Consider the following 13,729-nt stretch of genomic DNA (forward strand, 5'->3'; position numbering starts at 1 on the left):
CAGTCTTCAAAGACAAGAAAGTGATAGTCCTACAAAGCTACAAAGCTAAGATCTATCTCTCAAATAATTAATGGTGGTAGAAGGAATTTACACATCATGAAACATTGTTACTCTAATATAGGTATTTTTTAAAAGCTAATAAGAAAGAAGTTTCTTTCTCCTATGGCAGTATTCCCCCAGGTATGCTGCACAGAGCTGCTTCCTGAGGTGGGGAAAGAAAACACAGGGATAACTTGTTTCGGAAGTCATTTAGCGTCTGTGTAGTGTCCTACAGGAAATATTCAATGCATGCTGGCATTTTGGAGTCTTTGAATTTTCACACGTCTTTTTCCTCAGAAAACTCATTTCTGTTTGTTTGTTCTTTATATTTTTAATGTTAAACATTTATTAAGATTTATTGACTTCAAATTTCAGGGATCTCCAGACGCTGGCACATATTAAGGTATTAGTGGTGTCCAGGGGTTTCTGATTGTTTTAAAAAGAAAAAAGTACTTTAAAAAATAGCTTATATCTTATAGCCACAGAAAGAATGAAGTACATGCTACAATGTGGATGAACCACAAGAACATGTGACGTGAAAGAAGCCAGACATAAGGGGTCACAGATTGTATGGTTCTACTCATATGAATTTTCTGAAATAGGTAAATCGATAGAGACAGAAAACAGGCTAGCATGGAGCCTGATGCAGGGCTCAGTCTCATGACCCTGAGATCATGACTTGAGCTGAAACCAAGAGTCTTATGCTTAACGGACTGAGCCACCCAGGTGCCCTTACCTCAAGTTTTAAAATTTTATTGAGATAAAATTCAAATTCCATGAAACTCACTCTTTTTAAAATATACAGTCCATTAGGTTTTTTTTAGTATATTCAAAGAGATGTACAGTCAGCATCATAATCTAATGTTAGAATATTTTCATTATCCCCAAAGGGAACTCATACTCATCAGCAGTCATGCCTCATGCCCCATTCGCCCAAGTTCTGGCAACCACTAATTGTTGTCTCAAATGAATTTGCCTATTCAAGAGATTTCATATCAATGAAATTATAAATATGCAATTTTTTGTAACTAGCTTCTTTCATTTAGCATAATGTTTTCAAGATTCATCCAGATCGTAGCGTGTACTTTATTCCCTAGTATTGCCAAATAATATTCCATTATGAGGATATAGCACATTTTTAAAAAAATCATTTATATTTTGATGGAAATTTGGGCTGTTTCCATTTTGGGGCTATTGTGAATAAATCTACTATGGACATTTATGTACAAGTTTTGAATGAATGTATGTTTTCATTTATTGGTATATCTGAGTAGAATTGCTCGGTCAAATGATAACTTTGTGTTTAACATTTGAGGAGCTGCCAAAATATTTTCCAAAGTGGCTTCACTATTTCACTATCCCATCATAAATGTGTGAGAGTTTCAACTTACCTATATCTTAAACAACGCTTATGATTGTCTATTTTTTATATTTAAATCATCCTACTGGGTAGGGAGTGGTATATAATTGTGGTTTTGATTTACAATCTTCTAATGACTAATGATACTGGGCATTTTAATATGCTTATTGGCCATTTGTATATCATCTTTTGAAATGTACCTGTTCAGATAGTTTGCTCATTTTTCAATTTGGCTAATTGTCATTTTATTATTGAGCTGTAAGAGTTCTTCATAATCTGGATATGGGTCTCTTATCAGATATATGATTTGCAAAAACTTTCTCCCATTCCAAGGGTTACATTTTCATCTTTCTTGATTGTGCTCATTGAAGTTCAAAATTTTAAATTTTTATAAAATCCAAATTATCTCGTTTCTTTTTTGTCACTTGTGCTTTCTGTGTCATGTTTAAGAAAGCATAACTTAATCCATGGTCACAAATATTAATTTGTAAATTTTCCCTTAAGAGTTTTATAGTTCTGTTCTTACATTTAGGTCTTTGATCCATTTTAGATTAGTAATTATATATGGTGTGAGTTAAAGGTCTGACTTCATTCTTTAGCATGTGGATGGATATACAGTGCCAGCACCATTTGTTGAAAAAATTACCTTTTCTGGAATTGAATTTTCTTGACGCTCTTGTTGCAAATCAATTGACCATGAAATTAAAGCTTTATTTCTGCACTTTCAATTTTATTCCATTAATCTCTATGTCTATCTTTGTGCTGGTTTATACTGCCTTGAAACTGTAGGTTTGTAATAAGTTTCAAAATCAGATGTGTGTGTCCTCTAACTTTGTCATTTGTTTCTTAAAAAGTTGCTTTTCAGGGCCCTCTAAATTTCCATAGAATTTTAGCGTCAGCTTACGAACCCATACAAAAAGACAGCTGGTATTTTCACTAGGGACTGTGTTAAATCTGTAGAAGAATTTAGGAGTATTACCATCTAAACAATATTAGGTCTTTTGATCTATGAATATTGGAGGTTTTTCTATTTATTTACACGTCATCTTTTCCAAAATAGGTTATGTTTTTGAGGCTACTGTAAATGGAATTGCTTTCTTAATATTATTTTCAGATTGTTTATTGCTCCTTTAAATATTTGGTGGATTTCAACATGAAGCCATATGGATCTGGGCTTTTCTTTGTGGGTATATTTTAAATTACTAATTAAATATATTTATTTGATATAGATCTATTCAGATATTTCTATTTCTTCTTGAACCAGTTTTGATAGTTTGTATCTTTCTAGAAATTTGTTCATTATATCTAAGGTATATACTTTTTTGGCATACAGTTATTCAATGTATCCCTTATAATCTTTTTTATTTTTAAAAGGTTAATGATGATGTTTACTTTTTCATTGCTGATTTTAGTAATTGGAATGCTCTTGATGAACCTAGATAAATGTTTGTCTATCTTGTTGTTCTTTGCAAAGAACATAGTTTCGGTTTTGATTTTCTCTATTGTTTTTATATTCTTTATTCCACTTATGTCCATTATAACATTTATTATTTCTTTCCTTCTCTGCTTGTTTTGGGATTAGTGTTTGTTTGTTTGTTTGTGTGTTTGTTTTTTATATACAGGCTCTATGAATGGGCCTATTCCTGGAAGCCACCAGACAGGTCAAATCACTTGGATGGAACTTTTAAGAGGGAAGCAAACCTATTCTGCCACCTCCAGTGGCTGTTAGTCTGCTGGTTTTTACAGTTACCATAACTGCAAGTCTGCTGCTTTTCAGGTTACTGCAGAGCTGTTATAGTGAGATGGGAAGAGGGGTAGTCAATATGTTGTAAAACTCTTCTTACCAAGATTCCCCCATTTTTCTGGAATAAACACACCTGGATTGTTGTAGGTCTTTTCCAGAGTTCTGGAAAAGTTGATATTGACAGTTTTTGCTAGTCTGTTAATTCCATGAACACTCTTTAGGAAATGTCATCCTAGAACACTGAAGAAAAGTTACTTTCAAAAGTCTTACTGCTTTTCAAATATTAAATTAACAGTGTTATTTTTTTAGTTCTTATCTTGCATGTTGACATAGCGAGGCATCTTTTGCATGTGTTTTCTGACCACTCTATCTGCATTACCTTGTCCAGCTTACTTAATATCTCTGTCTCTCAAGTTCCTCTTTTGTAAAATGAGGATTATAACCACAAATGTCATAGAATTTTGAAAGTATTATGCAAGGTAGTACTTATAAATTATTTACAGTGCCAGATCAATAAATATTATATAAAACATATAATTATTCTATGAAAAATGCTGCTGGTATACTGATAGGGATTGCATTAAATTTGTAGATTGCTTTGGGTAGACATTTTAACAATATTTCTTCTTCCAATCCATGAGCATGGAATGTCTTTCCATTTTTTTATGTCCTCTTCAATTTCTTTCATCAGTATTTTATAGTTTTCAGAGAATAAGTCTTTCACCAGTTTGGTTAAGTTTACCTGTAGATATTTTATTGTTTTTCGTGCAATTGTACATCGAATTGTATTCTTAACTTCTCTTCCTGCTGCTTCATTATTAGTATGTAGGAATGCAATAGATTTCTGTACATTGATTTTCTATCCTGCAACTTTACTGAAATCATTTATCAGTACTAGCAGGTTTTTTCTTTAAATTTTTTATTGTTATGTTAATCACCACACATTACACCATTAGTTTTTGATGTAGTGTTCCATGATTCATTCTTTGTGCATAACACCCAGTGTTCCACGCAGAACATGCCCTCTTTAATACCCATCACCAGGATAACCCATCCCCCCACCCCCCTCCCCTCTAGAACCCTCAGTTTGTTTTTCAGAGTCCATCGTCTCTCATGGTTCGTCTCCCCCTCCGATTTACTCCCCTTCATTCTTCCCCTCTTGCTATCTTCTTTTTTTCTTCTTAACATATATTGCATTGTTTATTTCAGAGGTACAGATCTGTGATTCAAGTACTAGCAGTTTTTTGGTGGAGTCTTTAGAGTTTCCTACTTATAGCATCATGTGACCTGCAAATAGTGGGAGTTTTACTTCTTCCTTACCAATTTGGATGTCTTTTATTTCTTGTTGTTGTCTGATTTCTGTGGCTAGGACTTCCAATAATACGTTGAATAAAAGTGGTGGGAGTAGGTATCCTTCTCTTATTCCAGACCTTACGGGAAAAGCTCTCAGTTTTGCACCATTAATTATGATGTTGGAGGTGGGTTTTTCATATAAAATAATAATTCATTATTATGTTGAGGTATGTTACCTCTAGACCTACTTTGCTGAGAGTTTTTATCATAAATGGATATTGTACTTTGTTATATGCTTTTTCTGCATCTATTGAAATGGTCAAGTGGCTTTTTTTATCCTTTCTGTTATTGATGCGATGTATCACATTGATTGTTTTGTGAATATTGAACCATGCTTGCACCCCCGGAATAAATCCCACTTAATCGTGGTGAATGATTTTTTAATGTATTAAGTTCAGTTTGCAAATATTTTGTTGAGGATTTTTGCATCTATATTCATCAGAGATATTGGTCTGTAGTTCTCTTTTTTTTTTGTGGTGTCTTTATCTGGTTTTGGTATCACAGTGATATTGGCCTCATAAAATGAATTTGGAAGTTTTTCTTACTCTTTAATTTTTGGGAATAGTTTGAGAAAAATAGGTTTTAACTCTTCTTTAAATGTTTGGGAGAATGCACCTGGGGAGCCATCTGGTCCTGGAATTTTATTTTGGGGGAGTTTTTGATCACTGATTCAAGTTCATTGCTGGTAATAGACGGTTCAAATTTTCAATTTCTTCTTAGCTTCAATTTTGGTAGATTATGTTTCTGGGAATTTATCCATTTCTAGGTTGTCCAATTTGTTGGCATGTAGGTTTTCATAATATTTTGTTACAATTGTTTGTATTTCTGTGGTGCTGACTGTTTTTTCTCCTCTTTCATTAGTGATTTTGTTTATTTGGGTCCTCTCTCTGTCTCTTTCTCTCTTTTGGTTAGTCTGGCTAGAGGTTTATCAATTTCTCCAAAGAAGACATACAGAACAGCAACAGACACATGAAAAGATGTTCAACATCACTCATCATCAGGGAAATGCAAATCAAAAATAATGAGGTATCACCTCATACCTGTTGGAATGACTAAAATAAAACACCAAAAACAACAAGTGTTGGTGAGGATGTGGAGAAAAAGGAACTCTCTTGCAGTGTTGGTGGGAAAGCAAACTGGTGCAGCCACTGTGCAAAACAGTATGGATGTTCCTCAAAAAATTAAATTAGAACCACTCTATTATCCAATAATTGCACTACCGAGTATTTACCCCAAAACTACAAAAACAGTAATTCAAGGGATACCCCTATGTTAATTGCAGCATTATTTACAATAGCAAAACTATGAAAGCAGCTTAACTGTCCACTGATAGATGAATAGATAAGGAAGATATAGTGTAATATATATTACACTACACACACACACACAAACACACATACACACACACTATGGAATATTATTCAGCTATAAAAAAGAATGAAATCTTGGCATTTCAAACAACATGGATAGAACTAGAGAGTATAATGCTAACCGAAATAAGTCAGTCAGAGAAAGACAAATATCATCATCTCCCTCACAGTAGAATTTAAGAAACAAAACAAACAAGCAAAGGAAAAAAAAAAGAAAGAGAGAGAGGCAAACCAAAAAACAGACTCTTAACTATAGAGAACAAACTGATGGTTACTAGAGGGCAGATAGGTGGGAGGACAGATTAAATGGTGATGGGGATTAAGGAATGCACTCGGTGTGATGATGTTTGGGATGTTTGGGATTGTTGAATTACAACTATGGGATTGTTGAATATAACACTGTATTTTAACTAACTGGAATTAAAACAAATACAAAAAAATAAAACAATGAAAAAATAAAATACGTAATTATTATTATCATCATTTAAAAAATTTCTAGCCATTCTCTATTCCTGTGCTTTCTTTTTTCATAGAACATATTTCCTGAAATTATATTATGTTTTAATTTGATATTTATTTCCTGTTTTCTCACACTAGAAAATAAGTTCCAGTGAGAGTCACTAGCAAACCCTCAATACATGGTTGTTAATTAAATGAATTTATGTTTATATTATTGCAGGAAATGGAAACCAGTTCTGTGTAATTTTCATTCCTCAGCATTTACACAATACCACATTGCCTTTTTTGCACATATAACCAAAGTACATAAAAAGCTTTATTTAAAAATAACTCCTCATAATTGGACAAAGCTGTCAACTCTTCTGAGATATGGCAATCCAAGAATTAGTCTAGAGAAGCTAAAATATATTATTTATATTCTGATTATTTTCTCATTAAAATCAGGTAGGTTTTTAAAAAAATATTAATTCCTAGATACGAAGTAGTACAATTATATAAAGCAACCTGAAAAGTAGTTGTTTTTGTTTTTGTTTTTTTTTTAAAGATTTATTTACTTATGTTAGAGAGAGAGAGCACACACACGAGCAAGGAGAGGGGCAGAGAGAGAGGGAAAGAGTCTTACGTAGACTGTGCTAAGTGCAGATCCCAATGAGATCCATCTCATGACCCTGAGATCACAACCTAAGCTGAAACTAAGAGCTGGCCAGCTTGACCCACTGTACCACCAGGCAGCCCAGTAGTTTTTTATTAATTGAAAATATTCCAATAACAAAAATGGAGAAAGTTATGCATATGGAGCTTCCATACTTACTAATACTCCTGTATCAAATGCTCAGAGCAGGTATTTGTTGTGCTTGGGTAGCAAGCATTCTGATCAGGTGTTGGATATTTCTAACATCATTTCTGGTTATAAGTTTCACTATTTAGAAAGTAAGATTCCATGGCAACATTAAAGAAATAAATATCATGGCAAGGGTTTCTGGTATTGCCATGTGATTGAAAAGTTTATGTTTTTGTTTGCATTAATTTTCTCAAAGCCTTACAACCATCTCTTGGATAGGGAGAGACAGAAATGGAACTGGGTCCTCACAATGCAGATAAAGACTGAAAAAGGTTTCTGGCCAGATTTCAAGGACGAATCTTCATGAATCTCAGGGAACACCACCTTAGTTGCAGTGAAAGTATATCCATACTTTAGGATCAGTGCATGTTCTTCAAGGCAGGTTTGTTTTTAAGAGAACCTTAATCTTTACGATAGGCCTAAATATTTGCCTCTTTCTATTATAAGAGTATATTATTTGAATTATGGTTAATTTACTTATGGAAAAGATGCCCATTAAATTTTTTATGAGACTTGGCTACTGTGTTTTTATATGTTACATGAAATTTAAACCACAACAGAAAAGAAAGTCTATATAGGCTGAAGAAATGTTAAAATTTAGTAACATAAAAATATTTTTCAGCATTAAAAATAAATACAGGAGTTTATTTAAATGAGGAACTATGGTGTTTTTGAGATATAACCTCATAAAAGGTGGGAGTAAAATGAAATAAAATGAAAGAAATAACCCCATAAAGAAAGGGGAACCCTCCTACACTGCTGGTGGGAATGCAAACTGGTACAGCCACTCTGGAAAACAGTCTGAAGGTTCCTCAAAAAGTTGAAAATAGAGCTACCCTACGACCCAGCAATTGCACTACTGGGTATTTACCCCAAAGATACAAATGTAGTGATCCAAAGGTGTACATGCACCCTGATGTTTATAGCAGCAATGTCCACAATAGCCAAACTGTGGAAAGAGCCAAGATGTCCATCAACAGATGAATGGATAAAGAAGATGTGGTATATATATATATACTATGGAATATTATGCAGCCATCAAAAAATGAAATCTTGCCACTTGCAATGATGTGGATAGAACTAGAGGGTATTATGCTAAATGAAATAAGTCAATCAGAGAAAGACAAGTATCATATGATCTCACCGATATGAGGAATTCTTAATCTCAGGAAACAAACTGAGGGTTGCTGGAGTGATGAGGAGTGGGAGGGATGGGGTGGCTGGGTGATGGACACTGGAGAGGGTATGTGCCATGGTGAGCACTGTGAATTGTGTAAGAGTGTTGAATCACAGACCTGTACCTCTGAAACAAATAATACATTATATGTTAAAAAAAAAAAAAAGAAGATAGTAGGAAGGGAAAAATGAAGGGAGGGAAATCGGAGGGAGAGAAAAACCATGAGAGACTATGGACTCTGAGAAACAAACTGAGGGTTCTAGAGGGGAGGGGTTGGGGGGATGGGTTAGTCCGGTGATGGGTATTTTTTTTTTTTTAGCCCGGTGATGGGTATTAAAGAGGGCATGTATTGAATGGAGCACTGGGTGTTATACGCAAACAATGAATCGTGGAACACTACATCAAAAACTAATGATGTAATGTATGGTGACTAACATAATAAAATAAAATTAAAAAAAAGAAATAACCTCATAAGACTTAATGGACTTCAAAAAGAAAACAGTAAAGATGATAAAGATATAAAAGAAAAAAATCCCTTACAGTAATTATTTCATGGAAATCTATCAAAGTTAATATAAGGGTAGACAGTAATAAAATTTTGATCTGGGATCTAATTCCATGTTAGCCACTAAATTGAATTCTGAAGTAAGTTAATTCTCTTAGCTTTCATGAGCTTTAGGTTGCCAATCATAAAAATGCCTGCTGCTCAGGCCATATTATAAGAGATCCGATGGAAAATTCCTGAAACCACTTGAATTAAGTAACACATATTTTGGGCTATATATCTATATAGCATACAGAGAGTGATAATTATACACAATATATAGCTTATATAGTATTTTTATTACAGCAATATAGGTAATATTTAGACATAGTAATATGTCTAATAATATGGTAATATAAATAATCTTATAGTAATTATATATGTGTTAGCCAGTACTTAAAATCATAATACTGTTATCCTGTTAATACTTTATTGTTTAAGAAAGCTGAGTGAGATGCTGAGTGAGTAATGGGGAGTTTAGGAAGCTGCCTTAAATAACAAAGCTCCAAAGAACTTGCCAGAAGAGACCAGAAGGTGCAAAGAGCTATGTGGAATTGTAGGAGAGAAACCAAAGCCTTAGCCACAGATTGAAGTCAGCAGCCTGGTGATGAGGGGCTACTAGGGGGAATACTTTAAATAATAGCAGAGGGGGTGAAAGACACACATGAGTAGAGAAAAGAGAGAAACACTTGGTTGCACCTGTTTTTTAAGTTGGATGAATGAAGAGATTTACAAAGGTCAGATATTTAATGAGTTGACTACTTTGATAGTGAAACAGATCTGGACTGTCTGAATCAGATGTCTTAAAAACTCAAGAGAATGATTCTGACACAGGTATATGCAAAGACAGAGACTTCTACATTTTTTAATAAAGTGTTTGAAAATATGCTCTATTAAAATATAAATTGGAAAACCGTAGTTAATATGAAAGATCAAATTAAAGTTGATATGCATTTGTCAAGGAATGAAAGTTCCCATTTTAATAGTCAATCACCCAAGTTACAAGATACCATCAGAAAAAGTTTTTGCTTCCGAAATATAATTTTAAAACCTTTTTGAAAAAACAAATATGCAGTTACAATACTCTAACCCATGAATATACCTTTATTGTGAAAAATTCAACACAAATATACGTAGAAGAAAGAGCTAATTCTTCACTGTCTCTCAATTCTCCCCTCCACCAAGGTAACAGTTTTTAAAATACATATTTTTTACTGTTTTTCTGGATCTACTGATCTACCTCTGTGTACTTTTTACTATGAATTTTTATATATGTATATATGCAGATATATATGTAAATATAACTTCAGGTTTTCATAAATATGTGAAAATATAACCATATTATTTATATAACTCCACAATTGCTCTATTTTTATCTACTGTCTTTAATAATTTTAATAAGTTTCCATGTCAGTATACAGAGAGATCTACCTCATTCTTTTTAACAACTGCCTAGAATTCCATTGAATACATGTATCATAATGTAGTCTGTCTTTTATTCCATGGAAGAGATGTATCACATTGTAATTTATCTTCTATTGAAGGTCATCTATGTTGTTTCCATATTTTTACCATAATAAATATAATTTCAGGGATTTATGATAAAAACAAATTAATTTTTAAACTTACTATCCTCAAGTTAATGCAAAGCAATGTTGAATGTTCTTTCTTGCCTTTCAAAATCATTTTATCCTTTGCAAAACTCCTATGATTTAATTTTCACTGCTTGATGTCAGATTAAACGAAACTAATTATAAGAGATGACCACTGGGGGAAAAGTCTTGAAATATGTCAATAGATATATGACATATTTCAATAGACACATGTTCTCTGAAATTACAGTTAGATTTTTAAGACATGATCCTGATGAACCACTTTATAAAAACAGTAGCATAATAGACAGAGAATGAGTTAAAGTGTGTTTGAAATTCAATTCTATTCAGGAATATTCTGCATGATATTTTATGCCTTAGGGTTCTCAACTGCAGAGAATAATAATATCTACTTTTATTTGTGTCTGTGATGAATAAATAAGGGATATCCCCTGAAATAAAGAATATATTATATAAACTTAATTCTGCTTTTCTAATAGGTATTTGACAAATGCAAAAAACGGTGTTGAATTCTGTCGGGTTAGGTGTGTGTGTGTGACTCTGTGTGTGGACATTTGTATACCCCTCAAAAATTACAATATAAAATACTTCTATTAATGTATCCAATGTATCCTTGGTAAAGGGACTAGAAATTTAAAATTGGGAAACTAAAATCTGTCTGGAGAGGTTTTTTTTTTTTTTAAAGATTTTATTTATTTATTTGAGAGAGAGAGAGAATGAGAGATAGGAAGCACGAGTGGGAAGAGGGTCAGAGGGAGAAGCAGACTCCCCGCTGAGCAGGAAGCCCGGTGTGGGACTCGATCCCGGGACTCCAGGATCATGACCCGAGCCGAAGGCAGTCGCTTAACCAACTGAGCCACCCAGGCGCCCTGTCTGGAGAGGTTTTGTACCCAATATCCGGGTCAGTATCTGGATAAGTCAAATAATTGCTATGACCATTTGCTGTCATAACTATGAAATCCAATGCTGGATTGACATTAAATGTGTATATCAATGAGTGGCTTTCAAAGTATAGTCCCCATTCTAGTAGTGTCATCTGGAAAATTGTTGGAAATGCAATTAAGTCCCATCCCACACCTACCAAATCAGAAACTTTAGAATTGAACACAGCAATTTAAGTGTTCTGGGTGATTCTGATGCATGCTCAAGGTGGAGAAAACACTAGTGTATATCTTTAAAACATCCATACTAAAATGTGGAATGTTACTCATTTCAGTACTTATAACTACAAACAAAATACACCCAAACAGCACATTTTAATGTATCAAGTGAAAATATCAATATCATAGAGAACTCAAAATAGCGACATACATTTTATGTTGCCAAATTCCCTCCAGATTAGTCTGTTACCTGTACTGCCTTTTACCCAGGTTTCGGAAATGACACTCTTACTAAGAGTTTTCAGATGCTCCTCAGGTAGTTGACAGGTCAAATCTGGAATTGTTTTCAGCATTTTCCACACAGTTTTGTGTTCATGCAATGTCCTATAAATGGGCCTTAAAACAACATCAAAAAGATTGCAAATTGAGAGAACACAGCTTAACTACAAAGAAACAAAAAATTCTTGATTTTTGAGCTTTCAAATTTGCATTTCTTTTTTATTTAAGGTTTGCTTAAGGATACCTATGATGATATTCTATTTTTGTCTTGGTAATCAACTTTAGAATTTATTCTCCTTCCAGCACTAAGATGCACATCCATGAAACTTTAAACTTCAGGAAATTACATAGTGCCTTTACCTTCTTTTTATAGAAAGCTCCATGCTTCAATTGTAAGAATGTATCTTTTATTACTGTCATTATAATTATAAAGACCTCTTTCATATAGTAAAAAAATTGATTTTTTATCCAGTGTATACTTTTAATCCTTTCCAAGTACTGTTTTTTTCTAAGATTTTTATTTATTTATTTGACAGAGAGAGAGACAGTGAGAGAGGGAACATAAGCAGGGGGAGTGGGAGTGGGAGAAACAGGCTTCCCGCTGAGCAGGGAGCCTAATGCAGGGCTCCATCCCAGGACCCTGGGATCATGACCTGAACCAAAGGCAGACGCTTAATGACTGAGCCACCCAGGTACCCCAATCCTTTCCAAGGACTATTAAAGTTAGATCAAATGAAGCTATAACTTAACATTTGATAAATATTTTGACTGAAAAAATGCACATGTAATTTTAAATAAAACACAATCATCATATGATGGATGATATTTTTTTGCTTTAATCATTAAATTCACTGTTTAATATATATAATACCATAATAAAGATACAAAATTCATGTTGATCCTAAGTTCTCAAGAGGCTAACCTAACATATCACTGCTAAATACTCAGTATTTTTCAAGCAACTTTTAAAAATCTATTGTGAAAAATCAGTTTAGCAGCAGAAAGGGAATTTGGGATACACATAAATGCAGCTTTGCCAGAAATAGTCCCGGTTTAGATGTAATGTCCAGTTGAGCCACTTGGTATGCATGTGATTGTGTGTGCATGTTTACTAGATGACAATATATATTATGCTTTTTGTTGGGGGTTTTAGCAAAAAAGAAGTTGGAAAAATACTAATGTAGTAGATAGTCTTAAGAAATAGTCTTGAGAAAACTGGCTTCCTAGTTAACATCATTTAAAAGTGTGTACTGCAGATGCAGTAGTAAACATGAGTGTTATTAAATAGCATGATATCATAACCAAAACCTAAAATATGTATCATTGATTTAGCAATGAAACAAGAGTTGGTAAAAAAAAAATAATATCACAGACCAAAAAAAATGGCAAAACATTTGATCTATTAGTTGCCTGCAATAATTTGGAAAGCATACCAAGTACCTAGGAAACCCACTGTTTCACAGAAAGTAGTTGGAAAGAGCCAGAAAGTTGAAAGTTAATGTGTTTTGTTTGCTTAATGTTACTTCTTCGTTGCAATGTATTATCAGGTGCCTAAAATTGGACAGTTTTCAAGTATAAACAAGAAGCAATAGAGAAGATCTAGAAATGTGGGGCATAAATGGAAAAGCCAAGTGCTTCTTGATTCCATGCAATAACAAAAAAAATGAAAGAAATTTGACTATCAAAGGTCTATTACATTTTCTCAATTAAATAAAGGCACTTAACCCTGTGCCAAAGGCACAACCAAGCCTATTGTTACAGAAAAATTTAAGGTAGCCTACATTAAGAGAAAGGCAGGCACAGGGAGAAGAAATAAACAAGGATTTAAAAACAATGTCTAGAACAGAAAC

At 33.5% G+C, this 13,729-nt stretch overlaps 1 protein-coding gene across 2 annotated transcripts in view; it reads right to left on the reverse strand.

Moving 5' to 3' along the window:
* CNBD1 (cyclic nucleotide binding domain containing 1) overlaps positions 1-13,729 on the reverse strand; it is a 433,287-nt gene that overhangs the window by 203,578 nt on the left and 215,980 nt on the right. For both annotated transcript variants that reach the window (XM_028111485.2, XM_088023124.1), the window contains one exon: positions 11,851-11,996. In XM_028111485.2, coding sequence (XP_027967286.2) covers positions 11,851-11,996 — 146 coding nt within the window. The remainder of the gene's footprint in view (positions 1-11,850; positions 11,997-13,729) is intronic.

Source organism: Eumetopias jubatus, unplaced genomic scaffold, assembly GCF_037043125.1.
Source record: "Eumetopias jubatus isolate StellerSeaLion01/CBP00866 unplaced genomic scaffold, mEumJub1_p1.0 scaffold_4, whole genome shotgun sequence".
NCBI lineage: Eukaryota > Metazoa > Chordata > Mammalia > Carnivora > Otariidae > Eumetopias > Eumetopias jubatus.